This window comes from Brachyhypopomus gauderio, chromosome 13 (assembly GCF_052324685.1).
Source record: "Brachyhypopomus gauderio isolate BG-103 chromosome 13, BGAUD_0.2, whole genome shotgun sequence".
In the NCBI taxonomy this organism is placed as follows: Eukaryota; Metazoa; Chordata; class Actinopteri; order Gymnotiformes; family Hypopomidae; genus Brachyhypopomus; species Brachyhypopomus gauderio.
This window is the reverse complement of record NC_135223.1, coordinates 21,269,367-21,289,618: the sequence shown is the minus strand read 5'-3', so window position 1 is coordinate 21,289,618 and position 20,252 is coordinate 21,269,367. Positions and strand designations below refer to the sequence as shown.

General features: G+C 45.8%; 1 protein-coding gene across 3 annotated transcripts in view; it reads right to left on the bottom strand.

Moving 5' to 3' along the window:
- Positions 1–700: 700 nt before the first annotated feature.
- fhl3a (four and a half LIM domains 3a) overlaps positions 701–20,252 on the bottom strand; it is a 27,818-nt gene continuing 8,266 nt past the window's right edge. The window contains exons 2-8 of one of the 3 annotated variants that reach the window (XR_013120717.1): positions 10,175–10,233; positions 6,510–6,671; positions 5,550–5,724; positions 3,789–3,958; positions 3,019–3,205; positions 2,259–2,930; positions 701–2,163 (exon numbers count right to left, since the gene is read on the bottom strand). Coding sequence is in view for 2 of the 3 variants with exons in the window: in XM_076971683.1 (XP_076827798.1) it covers positions 2,779–2,930; positions 3,019–3,205; positions 3,789–3,958; positions 5,550–5,724; positions 6,510–6,671; positions 10,175–10,210 (882 nt within the window). In the remaining variant the exon portion in view is untranslated. Of the gene's footprint in view, positions 2,931–3,018; positions 3,206–3,788; positions 3,959–5,549; positions 5,725–6,509; positions 6,672–10,174; positions 10,234–20,252 lie in introns of all 3 variants that reach the window. The other 2 variants (XM_076971683.1, XM_076971684.1) reach the window with 2 other exon arrangements.

The window sequence follows — 20,252 nt, the reverse complement described above, 5'->3', positions numbered from 1 at the left end:
GAAAACATACCCACACTCACGATGATCTAAACAGCATTTCTGAACACGCTGTAGACTTTGAATGTCCTGTTTTTTTTTCTTCTACCTTCTTCAAAAGATAAAAACTTAATTATCCATAGAAGTGGTACTCAAAAATAAATAAATACCGGCATTTTTTTCCTGTATTGATGTGGATTGCCCACTCTGGATCTTAGTGATATTTCCTCCTACACAGTTTGATTCAGTCTAATGTGCCACACCTGGCCAGATTAGTCATGGCCTTCAGGAGTATTCAGAGTAATACGGAGGTGTGGGAGATAAGGGTTGGGAATATGGGAATAACAAACTACCGCTAGATCTACAGAAGTGGCATTCATCATAATTTTTTCGTACTGAACTTTTGCAATTCAGTAACTTATGTCCCAAGTTAATTTTACTGGTTAAGTAAAGACAATTGGTCAAAGACAATGCAGTTCAGTCTCACAATTTTAATATGAATTGATATATATTGTTTGTAATACAAAAAAGTATTACAGTGAAATTCTGTAAATTCATTTAAACAACTGCCAGCACAAAGCCACTAAATTATTGAAGTAAATGACTGCACTAAATTATTACTGCAAGCATAATCTACATGCAGCTCCACAATCTGCCCCTATCATGCTCTGTGTCAGACAATGTTATTTGGCAATGCCTCTTTCAGACAATAAGTGAGACTGGATTCATTCATAAAACATTTATTAACAAATTACATCAACAAACATCCGTAGATCTGAACAAGTGTTTTTTTAATGATTACTATTATTGTAACCACACTCTCAATCTAAACCTGCATTACAATTTTACAAAAAGCATTATCTAACTATGATAGCCAGCATCAAAGCCCAAGAGAATACATGTTACTTGGAAATGTTTTAATTGTGAAATTAGTTGAAATTTCAGTAATAGAACAATAACCACTGAATAGAAGCACAAGTGCATGCTACACTGTGTCCTGATGGCACATTACACTGCAGCAGCCTTGTGTATGGGCCTCACCTAATCATTCACACACAGCACTTATGGCTCAATAGAAAAATGCAAAGCACATAAGATACAAGAGCCAACGGACATACAGACTAGATGTACAGCAAGCAGTTCAGGGATAAGGAGTGGTTTGGGTCGCTTATATACAGTGCGTGCATGCTGTGATTTTTAATTCTCCGAGTACTGTCTGTGCACAATATATGCTTAATTCAAGCTATAGTGCAAATGCTAGAATGTTTTCTCTCAAACACATTGCAAACTTCATTTCCTTAGTTTTGTCAAAAGCCACTTTTTGGTCTGTTGTACATACATGTCTTTGGAATGCTCCATTAGAGCATCGCAAGCAGTCTACAATTTGGTTAGTGAGAATATAGTGAAATATCTGAACAGAACGTGCCCACCGACTATAGTATCTGGTTGCTCTTTACATTACCTCACTGTCATTATGGTGTAACTCAACCTTTAATGTCAGTCCAATAAACTGAGTAATAAAGTGTAACAACATATTCATTGCATAACGGAAGACAGTATCATGGTGAACAGTGTAAGAACAGAGAACACGGTATCAGTACATACTTACACACTGTTACTCAGAATATTATACTACAATCAGCTGTATAGTTACACTGTTACTCAGAATATTATACTACAATCAGCTGTATAGTTACACTGTTACAGTGATGGCTGACAGTGTAATGCAGCATTCAAACACTCACCTCAGGTTTAATTACTTCAAAGTCTAGACTGTTAAAGTCTTCTACTACTGTGTTCATGCAAATAAATTTACCAACGTCTGTTTCCTGCAGTTACCTTTGTCCAAAGCCAAAAAATTGAAGTCCTGAAAAGTCTTTGAAACATTTTTTAAAATCTCATAATCGGATTGCATAGCCAGTCAAGCAAGACTTCAAGAATCAGCTTGAGGTTTTTATAGGTATAACCACTCTGTGTTAATTGCTGCAACCATGTCATGTGCAATTGTACAGGACTAGAAGAAATGAAGAGGGGGTGGAGTTTCTCCTGCTGTTTCCGTATTAAGAGCTACTGTTACGCCACCGTTTGGTCTGCGGGTGAAGGCAACCTGCAGGGTGAGAAGCATCAGCTTGTTCCTCTAAGGCACGTCAGCACTGCTGAGTTTGCATAGCGTCTGTAGATAAGAGTCTAGAGGGATGAATGGAACAAGATGAGCTCATCTCCATCACACCAATGTCAACACCAGCTGGGGAACTTACTAGCACAATAAGTTTAAAACTTGCATTTGAACTTGATGTCTTCTGGCTGGTGGACTGAGAAAAGACTTGTAACAATGGTAAATGTCTATGAATAAAAACAGGAAATTGCATAAACAAAAGTAAAAAAAAGAAGGTTTAAACACTTGAATGGTAAGCAACACTAACTCATAAGGCAGTATTCTGATTTACTAGATTTACCATTTCCAACCTGCCCGACCTTGCACAGACCTTTAGGGAGTTGCATGGCTCCACTGCAAACACGGAACTGCCTACAAGAACATTTATCTGAACCAAAGTGTGATTAAACACAAGCCTCCAGTACGCTCGCTGTGTGTTTGTGCCTGTTCACATTTATCAAGCGGAGATCTGACAGCTGTGTATTCATAGTGCTTCTCGCTGAGCAGGACCAGGATGGGTGAAAGCTCGTGGGATTCTGGGAGTTCATGAGTGTGGAAGTAAGCATGCATGCATGTGACTGTGTGTGTATGTGTGTGTGTGAGTGTGTTTGTGACTGGCAGCATGGGGAGGAGTGTGAGCAGAGACTCTAGAGTTTGCTATTGCAGTCCCGACAGAGGATCTCGTCTCTCTCGGGGAAGAAGCCAGCTCCCACCAGGGACACGGAGCAGCGGCTGCACATGAAGCAGGTCTGGTGCCACTGACGCTCTTCGAAGGAGATGTACTTTCCTCCTCCAAACCCTGAGAACACACACGTGCATCAGCTATGGAGTCAGCAACACGGGTTCAGCTGGCTTTTACATGCGACTGGAAGCCACTCCCCCCTTACCTGTGATTGGCTTGCTACAGGCTTCGCACTTTTTGGCATACAGGTTGCCAAAGCACTTGAGGCAGTATGGCCTGTCGTCTCGAGAGGTGAAGTGTTGGCCAGCCAGCTGGGCCTTGCAGCCGGTGCACAGGAAGCACTCCTTATGCCAGGGCTCATCACGGTAGGTCACGCCCCCTTTGGTCAAGATCTGGGAGGAAGAGATGGTGTAAATGCCATAAATGTTGTGGGAATCATTTCATCAGCAGTTTGAAAACGATCTCAAAATACAGTATGCAAACGATCTCTTGGCAGAAAAGACCCAAAGCGCACAGCCGGGAAGGGTTCCAGTTCAAGATGAAAAGTTAAATATGTCACAGAAGTACTAAATCCTGAATGCAAAAACTTTAAACCGCATCTTCTTGGAGAGTGTAGTCAATTACGTAATTGAGGTTTTTGTATCTTAGGTAGCTGTTCACAGCTACATTGAGTTTAGAGGATCTGTTTTGAACCAGTTACAAGGAGTGACTAACGGCGTGGTGAGTAGCAGGCGGCTGGACGGAGGTCACAGCAGTGGGGGAGCAACATGGCTTTGGGCTAATTAGGACTGCACGGGGTAGGGGGCTGGGGCCGGGGAGCTGTCGGGCAGGGGCCGGGGAGCTGTCGGGCCGGGGCCGGGGAGCTGTCGGGCCGGGGCCGGGGAGCTGTCGGGCCGGGGCCGGGGAGCTGTCGGGCCGGGGCCGGGGAGCTGTCGGGCCGGGGCCGGGGAGCTGTCGAAAAGAGCCACCACAGACCTGTTTGCAGCGGCTGCAGCGAGGGGCAAACTTGTTCTCATAGCAGGGCACGCAGTAGTGGTCATCTTTATCTGGGATGAAGGACTTGGAGCCAATAGGCTGTTCACAGCTGCTGCAAATGAAACAGCCCTCGTGCCACGTGGAGCCACCGTACTCGAGTTTCCTAGTGCCTGAGAGAGAGAGAGAGAGAGAGAGAGAGAGAGAGAGAGAGAGCGAGAGAGAGAGAGTGGGGGGTGGGAGAAGGGACAGAGTGATGGACGAGAGTGCAAGAGATAGAGGGGATGTGAGAGAGGAGAGCGAATGGGGAAGGAAGAAGGACAGCAAAGAGAATGAGAGAATTGAGAGTGTGAGTCAGCGACTCTGCAACAAGGCCAGATGTGATGGAATAATAACCAGGGCAGAAAGATAAGCCATGCGTCTCGTACCATACACACCACTTCATCTTCACTATAACACGGCATCATGACTTACAGCCAAATGTAAATTCACGAGAAGCAAATGATCTTTTACAACGACTTTATCTGTGATCACACTGGCTTTCATTTTCAATCATGATTCAGAGAAAAAAATCTATGAAGGGAAAACAAAGGTTTCTAGGGACAGCGTAATGGTTTGACATCATTCTGACATCATTAAGGTTAACGAGTGGCCCTCAAAGTGCACCGAGGGTTCACAAGTAGTCTAGATCAAAAGGCCAGCTGGAGCAGTCCTCCTGCAGTCACTGTAAAGGGCTCAGTGGAGGTTTACTCTGCAATAAGGAGGCAGTATGTAATCCATCGTCCTTCTGAAGAAAGATTCTGTTACAGCTACTGTAGCTCACTGAAGGCCCCACAGAGGCAGTACAGTGATCACTTCCTAGCACCCAGCACTCGGGGTGAAATCGTGAACTCGTTTTTTCTATACGCAAAAAGTGCTCATGTGAATTTCTCATGGTCAGTGCTCTATTGGTTTTGACTTGTTGACTCCACGTCACAATCGGAGGATCTGACCACTAACTATGTGTTTTTCTCCAGAATGAAAGCCTTGGATTAGGCCAGAGACAAGCTGAGCTTTCTTGCTTCAAAGCTATCTCTTGCTCTGTCTGCAAGAGAGTCAGATTATTACTACAGAATATTTAAAACAGTGAATGACCTGCTATTGTGAGAGTAATCCCATGTAAAATGCATAAATATATATCAATATGATAGAACACAACACCTATTTACTTGTGGACCGCTTTACTGTTTTGCTCCTCTGTGGCTGATGGAGTCCTGCTGACGTAGTTTAGAGGCTTATCTACACCCGTCATCAGTTGCTTGGCACACTGCCCTGCATACGGATCTTGCAAAGAGACAGCAAGCTTGGTAACCTGGCAATTACACCGACACATCCCACCTTGGTGTTCACTGTTTAACCCCCTCCACCCCCACCCCTACCCATCCTCTTTCACTCTTTCTCTCTCCCTTTCTCTTTTTCTCTATCACTTTCTCTCTATCACTCTCTCTCTCTCTCTCTCTCTTTCTTCCTTAGAGCAAAATCATTGTGCTGGAACCATTTCCTTCTCCACAATCTAGTCCATGGCAGGTTCAAGCTCATGACAGTAATGTTACCTCCATGCCTGTGGTCATGAATGTCTGTCTCCTCTAAGCAAAGGGGAGTGGGGGATTTAGAGTCTTACACTAAGAGTCATTCAGCAAAGCAGGAGTGCACTGGGTGAGCCTGACACCAGACACAGTCACAGCGTGACTCATTTCTGCACCGCTGGGCCCTGGGTCTGCCTACCAGGCATGACGGTCTTGTCGCAGGCCACGCATTTGGAGGAGAACTCGTTGCAGTAGCAGTCATTGCAGAGCAGGGCGTCATCCTGGCTGGTGAAGGGTTCGTCAGCCAGTGAGCGGTCACAGCGGAAACAGCGGAAACAGTGCTCGTGGTAGTGTCTGTCTTCGTAGAACAGCTCCTAGACGTATGTGCACGCACACACACACACACACACACACACACACACACACACACACACACACACACACACACACACAAAAACACACACACACACACACACACACACACACACACACACACACACACACACACACACACACACACACACACACACACACACACACACACACACACACACACACACACACAAACATACACACACACTATTGGCTTTTGCCCCATCTCTGATAACAGATGAGAATACATTTGCACCACATGGATATCACCTCACTATTTCTAACTGTTGGGATAGCTGTGAACCCAGAGGTCTTCTCAGAACAACCCTCAGGTCTACACACCTGGGCTTCATGATTGCTAAAACAACCCACACTATTGAGCAACACAGAAATATGCAAAAACTAAAAGTTTATCTTCTATTCAAAGAGATATCTGATTAAAACACTGCATAATGAGGAAATCAACTGCACATGTTTGACTTTGACAGGCCTCTGTGTGTGTGTGTGTGTGTGTGTGTGTGTGTGTTTACTGTCTGCTGGTCTTCAGTGTCAGTAACTCACCAGACTGCTGGCAGTGGGAATTGTCACAACAACCTTACAGCCATTTCCTTTCCAGAATGTTCTACTGCCCTTAACAATCTCCTTTGGCTGTTTACACTTTCATTTGAAGGGGACTAAAATCACCCTTAAAGTGATTCAGAAGGATTACCACTTCCTTTCATCTGCTGTGGCACTACCTAACATCGTACACATTGCTGGATTGACAGCTGTGACAGATGCAGCTCACCCTGGCGTCGTGTCCAATCAGCTCCTTGCATTCGTCGCAGGTGTTGGCGAACAGGCTGTCGTAGCAGGGGATGCAGTAGGGGCTGGTCTCTGCCTGAATGTACTTCCTCCCATACAGGGACTCTTTGCAGTTGTCGCAGTCAAAACGCTCACTCATGTTGCCCTGGTAAGCCACACACACACACACACACACACACACACACACACACACACACACACACACACACGCCATTAACCACCAATGAGTAACAGAACAAGTGGAAAAGAGGAATGGAGACAGAAGAGAGAGTGACAGACACAAAGACAGCTGTCCAATACACACACCACCCCTGAACTCTCCTAGCTGTGAGACACGAGCTCAGAGAAAGACAACTGGCCCACATCCATCCGGCAGTCAGAATACGCCGTGTCTCTTACTGGCCTCAAATGCTTCTGCATCTGCAGCGGTGACTGAATGGAAAAGTACAGAGATATAAACTGAGCTGAGTTAAAACTCTACAGCTAAATGAATGACCAAGCTGCTGAGGGGACAAAGGACCTGCCACACCTATAAATATTTATAAGAGAAATGTTTATGGAGGGGATGTACAGACCACCTATAGAGAGTGTAGGCAAGGGGGAGCAGGGTGTGTGTGTGTGTGTGTGTGTGTGTATGTGGTGGTTGAACAGGGGTACAGAAGTGAGTGTACTGACCGTATCTTTAAATTAAAGCTTATCCCACACACGTTTACATAGTATATTTTACATACATAAATCAGACATGTAACCCATATACGACACCACTTGTCACAAGTTCATATTGTTGCAGCCTTGCAGAAATGTGATCAGGTTTCCAACACCAGAACGAAGCTGGGGGCACGTTTGCAGGGCCGTGCTCCTCAGGGGAAGTTAAGCTAACATATCTGTTCCTACCACACAGTAATAACAACCATCACACATGCAATTACAGTAATGGAGCGGTCCTCCACCGCGCCGGTGCTGCCCGGCTTGCGCAGGTCCGGAGGTAGAGCGCGTTCACTGGCTGGAGGACAAAAGGGAGACGCGACTTCTCGACTTCTCCTGTTTCCTCCCGCCTCCTCCCTGCTTGACAAAAAGGCGTGTGGGTGTGAGATTAAAGGATCTCACCCCTCCTCCTGTTCCATAAATAATACGCCGACATGCCTTCACTGGAGTCACACCACTTGCCCTCTCCTGAGAGGCCTTCCAAGCACTCGTTCACACCGGGGTCTGCTTGAGAAGCAGCGTGCGGCCGTGTTTGGGGCTCCCGCAGGCTCCGGCCCCGCCCCACATGCGCATCATTAGAGATCTGCTAATGAAGGTCTCTGAGCCTCCCCCTGCGGGAACCTTCGGCTTCTGCTGCGTGCTATGGCAGGTCTGCTGGCTCCTAGCACACCCAATATGGCATGTGCTCCCTGCATTAGCCACTATAATAACTGTTTGTAGAAGAGCAAACATTCAGAAGCCAGCAGGGTCGTGGCTGAGATCAGAGGCAGCTTCGGAGCAGCTGTGCGGTACCTGAGATTTCACCAAACAGCCATCTGCTCCAGTGGTAGTGACTCAGCACAGCGTGGTCATGTCTCCCACTTCCTGCCTGTGTGTGTGGCTGATGGGAGGTCTGACACTGTCTGATCTAGAGGGCTGAACTTATAGTTCCAAAACTGCAAGGGCTGAGGAAAAAAAAGAACCGTGACTTTATTAAAATGGATGACCTTCATGTTGCACAACTTAAGGTATTAAATGTGGGGGATGTGTTTTCCTTTAAACTAGCACAACAATTTTTTTTATTTAACATCTTCCAGCTTCTTCAGCATTCAGATAAGTAGTCAGATAAAATACTTCTTTTACTGATTTATTTGTTTGTGTGTCAAATGCATGGTTTTATAGTCACATACAGGATCAAATATGTACTTCCTATGCCCTCTATGGGGTATAGTTCAATTGCATAATTTTTCCATTGTCTATAAAACCAAGCATTTTACAAAAACCTCCCCTGAGCCATTTGAACTAATTTGAATCCTGAATAACAATTATTTGAGGGTTAACACAAGAGAATTCCTTTAATTTGTATGCACTTTACAACAGATTGCTTGTTGAATTATCTACGTTGCTTAGGTGGATTTGAGGCACTGTCTCTCCCTTCAAACTACACATGCACATAGAAAAGAACTAGTGTAGTTCCTTGAAACTAAAGCTTCCCTGAAAGCAACCATTACAGATTAGGTAGCATGGAGACCTCCATAAGCCTGCTCCAAGCCCAAAGCTTGATACATAGATGAGAGTATTTTGCCAGGGGTGAGGATTAATAACGCACTATGGTAAGCATTTCAAACACTGCACAAGCCAACAACCAGCACAAGCGTGACTGAACAGTCAGGACATGAGAAATGAACACGAGGCTATGCATGGTTTAGTTCTCAGACAGGGTGGGATGATGTCATCACTGACCCTGGGTCAAAAGACGATTGAACCCAGAAGCTGGGAACGTGAAATAGCCCCTCTGCCTTCTCTTAAAAGACGCCGAATGGCTTTGCTTAGAGGGAATGATTCTCACCAGCCAAGCAGTACCTTCTGACGAGGCCATGTTCAGTGTAGCAGTGATACAAACACACGGAGAAACCCTGAGAAACACGAAGAAACACGGAGTTTCACACTTTAGTAGCATGTGGACACACATTAGGCTTTCCCACTGCTCTTAGGAGAAGTCTTCCTGAGGCCATAAACAAACCCCTTCTCAGCGGTTTTCTTAACCTTTAACAGCACAGAAACATCATTTGTGACTATGATAGATCAGCATGTGGTTAAATACCAAAACTCTGAGTGCAGAACTCCTCAGGAAATAGGGATGTTTAACTTCCTGTACAAAACTATGACCAACAACTCTGGAGTGGGAGTTCTATGTGATAAAGTCATCGGAACATACAATACTGCCACAATAAATCACGATCACCCAAACATCATGTTAGCTCTGGCGAATGCCACTGAGATAAGGGTGAGAATGATAATGAAACTCAGAACTATCTTAATTACCAGTAAATGTTCCGCTAGTCTTGGGTGTTATACCCACACATTGGACGAGTCTGGGAGATTCCAGGGGAAGGCCAGGCTCATGAAGGCACGTTTGGGAAGTTCAGGAGCCACAGTGGGGGGGGGGGGGGGGGGGGGGGGGGATCAGAGGGGCACGCAAAGTCGCAAACCCATACCTAGATCCTGCTGTAGACCCACAGACAGCAGCACTAATCCTCTCATCACTCGGGTTCACTTTAACCAGCTGTTAATCGGGAATCGGGCCGGCTCCAGGGACTGACAGAGAGTGTAGCGATCTTCAATCCCTTATCAATTGGGGAATCATGGTTTTTTCTAGATGTAGCTAATAAAGGGCCCAGTGAACACAAGCACAATTATGTGAATCAGGTATAAGGTGTTTCAAATAAAGTGTCTGCCAGTTGTGGGCATGTATTGTCTATATCTAATCTGATTCCTGGATTCAAAGACAACCACAATATCTTAAGTCAGAGATGTGTATGTCATCCTCTCGGTCCCCATAATAAAAGGGATGAAGGCAGAATCTGGACCAACTAGACAAAGAAGATTGTGCAATTCTAGAAGAATCCATTGTCGTGCTTTAAATCAAACATTGTCAAAGGCTGCATTTAAATAAACACACACCAGCACACTGTGATCAGTCTTCTGTCTGGAGCCCATCCAAGCAGACCGAAATCCCCTGTCTGATTTATAGAAAAGAGAAAACACAGCAGAAAATGCAGTGTATATCATTTGAGGCCCAAAAACCGCATTGAAAATAGCATCAGAAGATGAAAACACAGTAAGACCAAAGTTAAATGAATGTAAGAAGGCTTACATTAACGTAAGAACACTTAAATTGTGTGTAAGATCAGTTTATTCAGATTTAATTTTGGATTATGTTCTGCCAAAAGGTTCGCACATGCGGGTCACTGTTTTAGAGTGGGTTAGTTATCAGCTCTGTCCACATACTGGGAGCAAACAACCTCTGGGTTTCTGTCAGTCTGTAGTGTTTCAAGTCTCATCTCGTCTCTGGTGTTGAACATTTATGTGTACGCTGCACAAAACGTGCTGTAGATTTCCATGTGTTCTTCCCTAACATCATTTCTGGCTCTCCAGGCAGCAGGGTGGACCATCCTTTATTTGAGGTCAAACAGGCCTGACAGAATAAAGCCAGTGTGCGCGAAAGATGAGGAGACGACAGAATCCAGGGACAAGATCAGGACACTGTCCGCCTGACAAGACTCATGTGCCATATTACTGAAGTCTCAAATACTTATCACTAAAAAACACATGGTGAAATGAGCCCAGTCGGCGCTGGATGTGTGCACTTGCTGTTGCCTGTGGCACTGGCTCTTGCTACATCAGATAAGGCCCAACATTCAGAAGGAAAGAGGAAAGTGAGGGAGAGAGTGAGTCTTATCAGAGGAAACGAGGAGGAGACCACATACAAAAGGGTGATAACAACCTAAAACAGATCCGGCTGCTTCCAGGAGCTCACTCAAAACACCGTCTCAACCAAAGCGCCGCAACACAGCACACAGGGCTCTCTTTTGTTCCCATTTCCAAAATGGCGGAGAAACATCCCTGCTTCTCCTTCCCTCTCGCATTGCGAAAACACCAGCAAGGCAAGTCATACCATGAAGGATCTGCTCTGTTTGTGGGAGGAGCCAGCACAGCCACACTATGGCCATGCATGGAGGGAGAGCGGCCCGGGTCCTGGTGTTTACTCTTCAGCTCTGACGTGGACCTGAGACTTGGACACTGTTAGTAAACACCTTGTCTGACACTGACCTCAGAACTGTCCTCTCTTACATTTGTCTTTCATGGAGGACAGAAGAAGCGTTTACCTGCACGCTGAACTCCGACTCACAGAGATGTTTTGAAGTCCAGTTCTGTCTCGCTCACACACCAGATCTGTGTGTGTGTGTGTGTCTGTAGTACTGCATTTACTGCTATTTTCCCATCCTTTTAATTTGTTTGAAAAGATAAACAATCTCGTAACTACAATGGGAAGCTCTGTATTCTTATTTAAAGTAAAATGTCACTGGAAGCACATAGGAGACAATAGCCTGGAAACACTTTCCTTTTGAAGTTGACAATTTTCAAAATGTGTACTTAAGCGCAACTGATGAACGCTTTGTCTTACATTCATGTCATTACATTTTTACTCAATTACTACTCCTACTCTAACTTAATTACCACTTGACACCATCTGGTTTGAGAGCACTGTAATACTTTAAAACCATCATAACACAGCTGTAGCCAGTATCCACTGCTAAACACTGTGTTGGTGCATACATCGCACCAGACAACAAGAAAACAATGCATAGTAACACGGTAAAGCTAACGTGTACTTGCTGAACCTCACGGGGTCTCACGCCATAAACTGCTCTCTATCACACTAACAACATGCAGCCCGTTAGCTTTGTTGACAAAACGTGCAGGTGTTCCAGTCTGCTTGAACAGGGTGGGCTCGTTTCTGAGGCCTTGACTCTCTGCTATTTTAGCATTTGTGGGATCAGGGCTGGGCAGAGGAACAGACATACACAAGGTGCAACCTGTCATTCCACTGAGCCCAAAAACACAGCCTTCTGCTACCGAGGGCGGCACAGGCCCCTCCGCTGAAGGTAAACCTCGTAAACATCAAGGACCCGGAATGAGCACTTGCCGTGGGGGGCTGTTATTGACAGCTGTGTAATTTGTCATTTTTCTGGCTTTTAACCAGAGGAAAGGTGGGAATGTGTGCCCCACGCAGCGCGGCACCAAACCTCATACCTTAGAGCACCGTGTTGGGGGAGCTCCTCCAGGCCACGTGAGATCTGTGAGATCTCATTCCACCCAGACGCCTCCACTCCCTCTTTAACAAATGGCCCAGCTTGCCTGACTCTCTGCAGCTCTACGTTACCACTGGAGCTGTAGCTATAACTGTAACCGGACATGTTGCTGCGTCCGTAGGCCTATGCAGAATAAGTCAACGTTGTGGTGAATATTGCTGAGAATGGTCAATGTGTTGCAAAGTAATTATCAACCAACAATACAATGCTCGTGGCCTTTTTATATTTTTTAAACCATACTGAACCCCGTTTCGGTGTTACATGAGTGTACCAGATTTTTAGTGTGACAGAACAGTGCACATGAGTTTTCTAGCTGGCATTGGCTGAGCTAGCAGTCTGGGTCAGTGGAGACTCTACTCTTCTTTCAGGGGAGGAGTGGCTTATGTTTTACATGGGGATTTTAGGTCGAGTTTCAGAGCTTTACAAGAGCAGCAGTGGACCAAAAAGGAAAAAAAAAGTGACAAAAAAACTGAAGGGAAAAAAAAGATTTTGTCCAAGATCACAACCATAACATGAAGGCCTAGTGCAAATTATCTCACCGTAAAAAACTACAAAGCATAACTGATAGGAAGGACGCAGCATTGTCTCAGCATAGTGTGGACTACTGACTACATGTGTAGTTTAGATTGCTGCTGACTGGATAAATATTTTAGAAATCTGACACTCAGCGGTCTTAGGAAGTCACGGCTGGGATCTGTCCTGCCTTTTGCTGTCTGAGCTCACTGGTTACGCCCCACTCCATTCCAAGTGGACATATGCATATAGAAGGCAGCGGCACTAGTGGCTCTGAAAAACTTCTTTTCTCCTTCTCAACGAGTCTGGCTACTGCCAAGGTCAGTCATGCATGTGAAAATAGACACAGTTTTATGTTGTATTTGTAGCTGTGGAGATGGTCAAAAGACGTCTGGCTTACCTATTTCTCTGAGGAAAAAGGGGGGGGGGGGGGGGGGGGGGAGAAAAAAATGCTGCCATACATTACAATTTCACATCTGGTTTCCATTGACAGAAATATGCAGTGGACTGCAGTGTGCCAGACGAGGTCTGGGAGAGTCACCGCCTGGAGAATGTGGAGAAGGTGGAGAAGGTCATCTTTCTCTACACTTTGCTGTGATTTTTGCCGGTCAGGGCTTAGCAGGCGGAGGGAATGCAGAGAGAGACAAAAAAGGACACAGAGAGGAGAGAGGAAAGTGGAGAGAGAGAGAGAGAGAGAAGAAAGAGAGGAGAGAGAGGAGTGGGGCGAAAGAGGTGAGACGAGAGAGGAGAGAGAGAGGAGAGGATAGAGGCTGGGGAGCTTAGCAGCCATGCTGGTTAGAACCTGCTGAAGTGTTAGAGGTAATGTACAAGATCACGGCTGAGTGGCAGGATGGCTCTGTGTCCCTAGTCCCAGGGGGGGCGGGTGTCCAGAGGCCAGCGTGGAACTGCACGAGAGACCACGGGTGTATTATTTCACCCAGAATAAACAAACACAACCCTTAGTCCCATGAGCCTTATCTCTCCTCCCTTTCCCACTGACCATACAGAGCAAACATTTATGACCAAACATGGCCATTATGGTCAGTGTCCTCCTGTTGTCATTAGCACACTGCAGCAGGACTGGCCCGTGCTTTCATCTGTAAGAACCACAACGTAGCCCACTGCCCTGCGGCCTAATTACGCTGGTTCTCAAGCTCTAGTCCAGTTCATTTCGCTGTAATGTCCCTCCCACATGTCTTGAGGAGCAGATGAGGGTCAGGTACGATATATTTGAGGAACTGTGTCACAGTGGTCCTCCATGAACTGTGGATGAGTACAAAGTAAAGTTCTTGATGAGCAGAGTACTAATGTCACCATTAAAATCGCCCACATGCTGAGTGAAAATCAACCTCTGATATTCTAAGAGAGAAACTTTCAAGACAGAACTTTTGTCCAAAGCACCCATTAGCTAGAAAATCCAACACGAACTATGCATTAACTATGCCTTTCTTATAACTATGTATTTCTTATAACTACACCCTTGTTAGGTTACTGAAGCCCAGTAGTAATGGCAACCTGAACATCTGCACGTCCAGCGTGAAAGTTTCCAGTAGAGTCTCTTGAACTAAGCAGAGATCTTCAGGGGTCTGGCAGTGCAATGAGTCTGACTTCTGGAGCCGTCCCTTTTAAACACTGGGCAGAAAATAAGTACATGGTGTAGTGGTCTGGCAAACCTGACGGGGCATTTGTACACCATTTCCTCAAGCAAAGGGTGGGTTTCTAAATCTGAGTGGTGGTTCATAACTACATAATATGTCAAAGAGACTTTTGACCTGAGAGCACTTGTCCTGATCGTGTGCTGACTGGTGTTACTAGAATCACACTTGAACAAATATATACAGATAATTTCATGGAGCAAGTCAAATAAATTGTAATATGAGAAATTAATAATTATTGTAAAAGGTTGAGTGAATATCTGGGTTTAGGTCCAGCTATTAGGGGTGACAATGACCATGAGCCTGGTCTGACAGCAGTGGCCTGTATTAATTACATGTTTATACTGATAATGCAGCAACATAATTGTAGGATCCAAATACACCCAACCAGTTAAGAACCCTGGGAAAGACTTCAAGGACAACATCTCTCTCTGCAGCTGAAGTTTAAGGCAGCACCCTGTCATTCAAATGGGCAGTATCAGTAGCATTAAATCACTTTTAACTCACTCTTAGCTATCACCAAAACTGCTTACTTATATGCTATTGCCTGACCTAAATGTAGTCAGTTTAGTACTTCCTGCCAGACATAACAACTTTACAAGGCAACCCTGAATGGCCAGTTATGTCTAAATCCCCAAGGCCTTGGGTATGGAGTATTGCTACACCAATGTGAAAAAATATCAAATCTGCTGATGTGATGAGAATGTCTTGCACTGTAAACCCAACTCTAAGATTCCCTTTCCTCATAAAGAATCACCTGAAGTATTTAAATTCACACACACCTAAAGGCTTTATTACAACCCTAACATTCTTCCTTACCTGAGGCTGTCATGAAACACCAGGTCAGTGAAAGCATGCCTCCCAAGCCTTGCATGACATTGCTAAGCAAAGCGACCGATTCATTTGCTTGGACAAGACACCATGAAGAGAGACGTATGCAGTCTACATAACTGCTAAAGGGCACTGTAATTTCAAAGGCCACAGTGGTAAGTGTGAGCCACAAGGAGCAGGCTGCTAATGTGTGTTGGAAACAGTGGCGTCTCCCAGATGGGCCCAGTGTGGATTCTGATGCATAAGCACTAATTCAGGTTGGCCAGTGGATGGGAGCTGAAACGGAGGTGCAGTGGTTGCTTGCTCAGGGATTTGCACATCTGACGATGGCCACACGCAATCACACCACAACTGCAAGCAATTACCCTTGACATACGGCTGCTGGTGGAGGCTGTGGGTATGGCAGCCACTGACCTTTGGGTTAATGCACCAGAGCTGTGGTAAACCTGCTTAAGCTACTTCTTCATCATCTCACTTTCTCTCTCTCTTTCTCTCCGTCTGTCTCTCTGTCTATCTCTTAGTCTCTGTGAGTCTTTTCCAGCAATGTTAGCACTAGTTCAGGAAGCAGAGACTCTCTCTCTAAGCATGGCAAAGGTGAGGTGCCAGAAGGAAAATAAAACATCAAAAATGCCAGAGAACGTCAAGGAATTCTGTAGAAGAGGAAGTGACGGGATGAATAAGCATTAGGGGTCATTTCCACAATTTCCTGCTTCTTTTTCTGTCTGCTTTATGACTTTTCTCCTTGGTAATGTGTAAACAGTAATGTGTAATGTGTAAACAGTGCCCTGATCCTCAATGCAATAAAAAAGTCAGTGTAGCACACAGGTATCATTTCATGAAAGACACACACACACACACGAAATCATACTCATACACACACACAAACACACACATTGAATTGAAGGAATAGGGCTGGATGTCAACGATCTTGTTCTGTTTGAGAATAAAAGACGAACCAGACTTCTTCTGACTTGACATGAGAGCACTTTCCTTTTTTTACAGTAATAAGCACATGGTGGATATTATCCTTTGACCTGCCATTTTGAAGTGGACTCCAAAACAGACTGGCTTCGTACTGAAGAGTGACCTTGGGACATCTGTAGAACGAGCAGCGCGTCTGTAGAAGTACTCTAATAGCAGCAGTCTTAAAACACACTGCGCTGTACGTTTCAGAGCAAAACTAATCTCAGGTTAACACCAAAGGCCTCCATGTACCATGTACCATCACTGGCCTTCACAGTGGAAACACATGTTGAGCTGTTCAGCCTCCTGTGTGTGTCCGCAGGCTGCAGCGATCTCACAGCATGAGACAAACAGAGGACGAGGACACACGGTCCCAGCCGGGACAGCCTTCTCCTGCTCAATACTGAAGTGCTCAGATCCAGGCAGAGAGAGGAAAACACACACACACACACACACACACACACACACACACACACACTCATTCATTACTGCGTTCAAAGCCACCAAAATAAACAGAATGACAGCACCAGCAGCAGCAGGTCTAGGACACAATGGTGGGGTTGTTGAGGAGGAGCTGACACCAGCAGCAGCTGTCTGCCCCGTTGTCTCTGCGCCTCTCTATCTCCCTCTGTGCAGCTTCCCACTGAGTCATGCAGAGAAAAACACACTGCGTTCCTGATTTATTACCAATTAGCTTCATTTGATCTGTTCAGTCACAAACATGGTTCGACACAGCACCCAGCTCCCCCCACGCTCCTCAGTGGGACGGCCAGACGATTATCGACACGGGCCAAAAAACGCCCATAAATGTCCAAATGAATGTCCAAATGAAATAAATTCATAGTAATTCCCATTACAGTCCAGTGCGTTTGTCTCCATGGATACATGAGCAGGGTTAGTCAGCCCGTGGTTCTCTTCATAAATCACACAGTGAGGCGTGTGCTTCCTTACTGTACGGGGCTTCCACGGAGACTAGTAGCTGCACATGTCCACAACCGAAGGACTGGCCCCCTCATAATCTCTCAACCACACAGCCTTGGGGTAATTTCTTACACCAAGATGTGGATGTGATAGAATTACTGTCACTCCCAAGCACTATTTAGCTGTGGAGCTCAAAAACAGGGGCAGGTTTGAAGACTTTTAGCAAATTTGTCCATCAAATAGTGTCACATTTGTTTCAAACCACAATGACTGTACACTATGACTATGCAGAAATGACAGCTAATGAGAGAAATGACAGTCATGGTTGCAGACACCTAATTGATTTACATGAACAAATCAGTCAGACTTTTACGAACTACCGAGAACTGGCGAAACGCAACCTTAGCAACATTTCTTTTATGACGGACGGTCAAGGAAAAGCCCGGCGGGTGTCGTGTTCCACGGTCCGCCGCTTCAGACTCAAACACGTCCCGTACGCTCCACTACTACGACTCTCAGAGGACCCAGCCCAACCCCACCACCTTCACTCTCTCCCTTTTCTCCTGCCTGTTTTCTCTCCAACGTTCAGGGGAAGAACGGTAGGGGGGGGGGATGGATATGTCACGTGCAGAAAAACACCCCCCGGGGAAAAGGCCCTCAATCGTTCATTTTATCTCAAGGCCAGATACATCCTGATGAATGGCCAGAAACTAAGGAAGCGTGCCTGTGAATTCGGACGGCTGTGGAGGTCAGTGCTCCCAGAGCCCCTCCCACTCCCCCTCCTCCCGCACTGGGGACCGAACAGCAAGCGCCGAGGCGCGGAAGGCGGACTGCGAGGCTGAAGCAAACGCGCCTCAAAAGGTGTCTATAAATCACGCCTCCACGGCCCCCAACCCCCTCTAACTTCCTCTGTTGTTCAGTGGCGTTAAGATGCAGAGGCACGCATGTGCCAGCAAGTGCGGGAGACGTTACCTCAGACACAGAGGCCTGGCTCTCGCAGCCAATGGCTGGTCCTGGTTGTGACTCCGCCCACTGGCATCCCTACCTGTTCCTTCCCTGCCTTCATGCTACACTCCTTAAGCAAACAAAAACGGCAGTGCTTGTCTCCGTGGAGACGATTTGTGGTTGTCTTAAGTAAGGCCATCATTCAGCAGAAGTGCTTAGCGTTGGTTAGTGTTAATATCAGCCTCAACATTGCAGAGTAAAGGGGTAAACTTTCTCAGGGCGCCTGGACTTAGTTCACGAAGATGTATCTAATACGAGGAATACACGATGTCACGTGTGGTGACTATCGTAGTGTAAGAATGAGAAAGCTCCTCGTTCAGGGCTTTAAAAGCTCTTGGTTTTCTGGGGTGGCCATGAGTTTTTGACTTTGCAAAGGAAGAGAAGCTGCAATCCATCATGTTGTTATCTCTTTGGGTCACATGGTACACTCTTTATCATGCAGCAATGCAAAACACCATTTGTCTTTGCTGCCTAATTCATTGCTGGTGATAAAATGCAAAGTCATTTTTTTGTCTGAATAAACATTGCGTGCGGGTAGCTTGGTAAACACAGATAACGAGGGTAAATTATGTAGATGTCCAATCAGATCTCACTATCGTACTGCTAATCAAACTCAAACAGCCTCTCTCCAAAGTCACTGTAAATACATGATTTTGCCTTTAAGCGGTCAGCAAGCCTACCTCAGACATATTTGTTCCAGTTAATTTTATCTATTCCCAGTTTTCTGCAGATTCTACAGTCCAGGAATGAAATGGATGACAAAGGAGATTCCCCATTAACACGTCCATATTCCCTATCAACACGCTCATATTCCCTATTAAACATTGGCTAGTTCTTGACGGCACTTTATTTCCACTCTAAAAATCCTACGAAAAACAGAATTCCATAGTGCAGTGCAGCATTTTGCAGCCAAAGCAGATTAAGCGTGGAGCAGTTCACCACAGACAAATGAACATACAGGCGGCCAGTTGACCAAAGCCAGACAGAAAGGCAGTCATCTGAGGTAGCGCCTGGTGCCACGCTCTCCAGAAGGCCATCTGAAACCAAGCCTTGAAAAGTACAGATTTATTCTTACAGATACTGAAACCTTTGTTTCAGTGGCAGAACTACTGCATGGAAGAACTATAACGTAGATTTGATGACTACGTAAAATCTATTTAGTTGTTAATTTATGCACTGAAGATTATTTGATTACAGCAGGGAAATCTAGCCCTGCATTACTGCTCATTACCAAACAGTGTCAATAAATATCACTGTATGTATGACAGATCTGGTGTTGGGACTCTGTTCTGCCTGTCTGGTCGTTCTGATCTCTTCAGACAAGATTGGGCCTCAGTGTTCAAACCTCATCATCAAGCCTGTGCCTGCACTGCTATAAACATGATGAAAGAGGATTGTGGCTTGTGACAGCACGGACGCTTCGGCCTGCAACATGCGATGATGGCTGAAAGGAGGAAGGAGGACAAAGAGCAGTGTCTCCCTGGCGAGCTCCTCCTCTGGCGGCCTGGCTTCAGAGCCTCTCCTGCAGGCTCGCTGGGAAGGAGATAACAGCAGCGTCGTGGACTGTGGGGCCTTCTCTGTGTCCAGCCCTCATCGTTACGGTCATTGTTAATTAGGGCGTGATATGTTACCAGTAGTCTAGAGTGTAACCTACTGGGAGCTCACTCTGATGACCGCTGCGCATGACCGCTGTAGGAAGCCATGTCAACAGTGACCGTATGCGTAGGAAGCAGCTTCTGCCCCACTGCCCCTCTCTCATTTTCACTCATCTCCTTACAGCCTCTCCTCTGCTGGAACAGAGATGTGTGAAGACCTCTTGAAAACACTCCTCCAGGACGTCTGGTCTAAATCAGCTTCATCCTCCATCAGCCGTCGTCCTTTTATAGACACTCCACACACGCTTTCTCCCATTTATGGGCTCCTGCAAGAGGAGCAGCCGGGGTTGCAGACGGCGAGGGAGTCCTGTCAAGGTGTTCCGACGCAGGAGGAAACAACTAC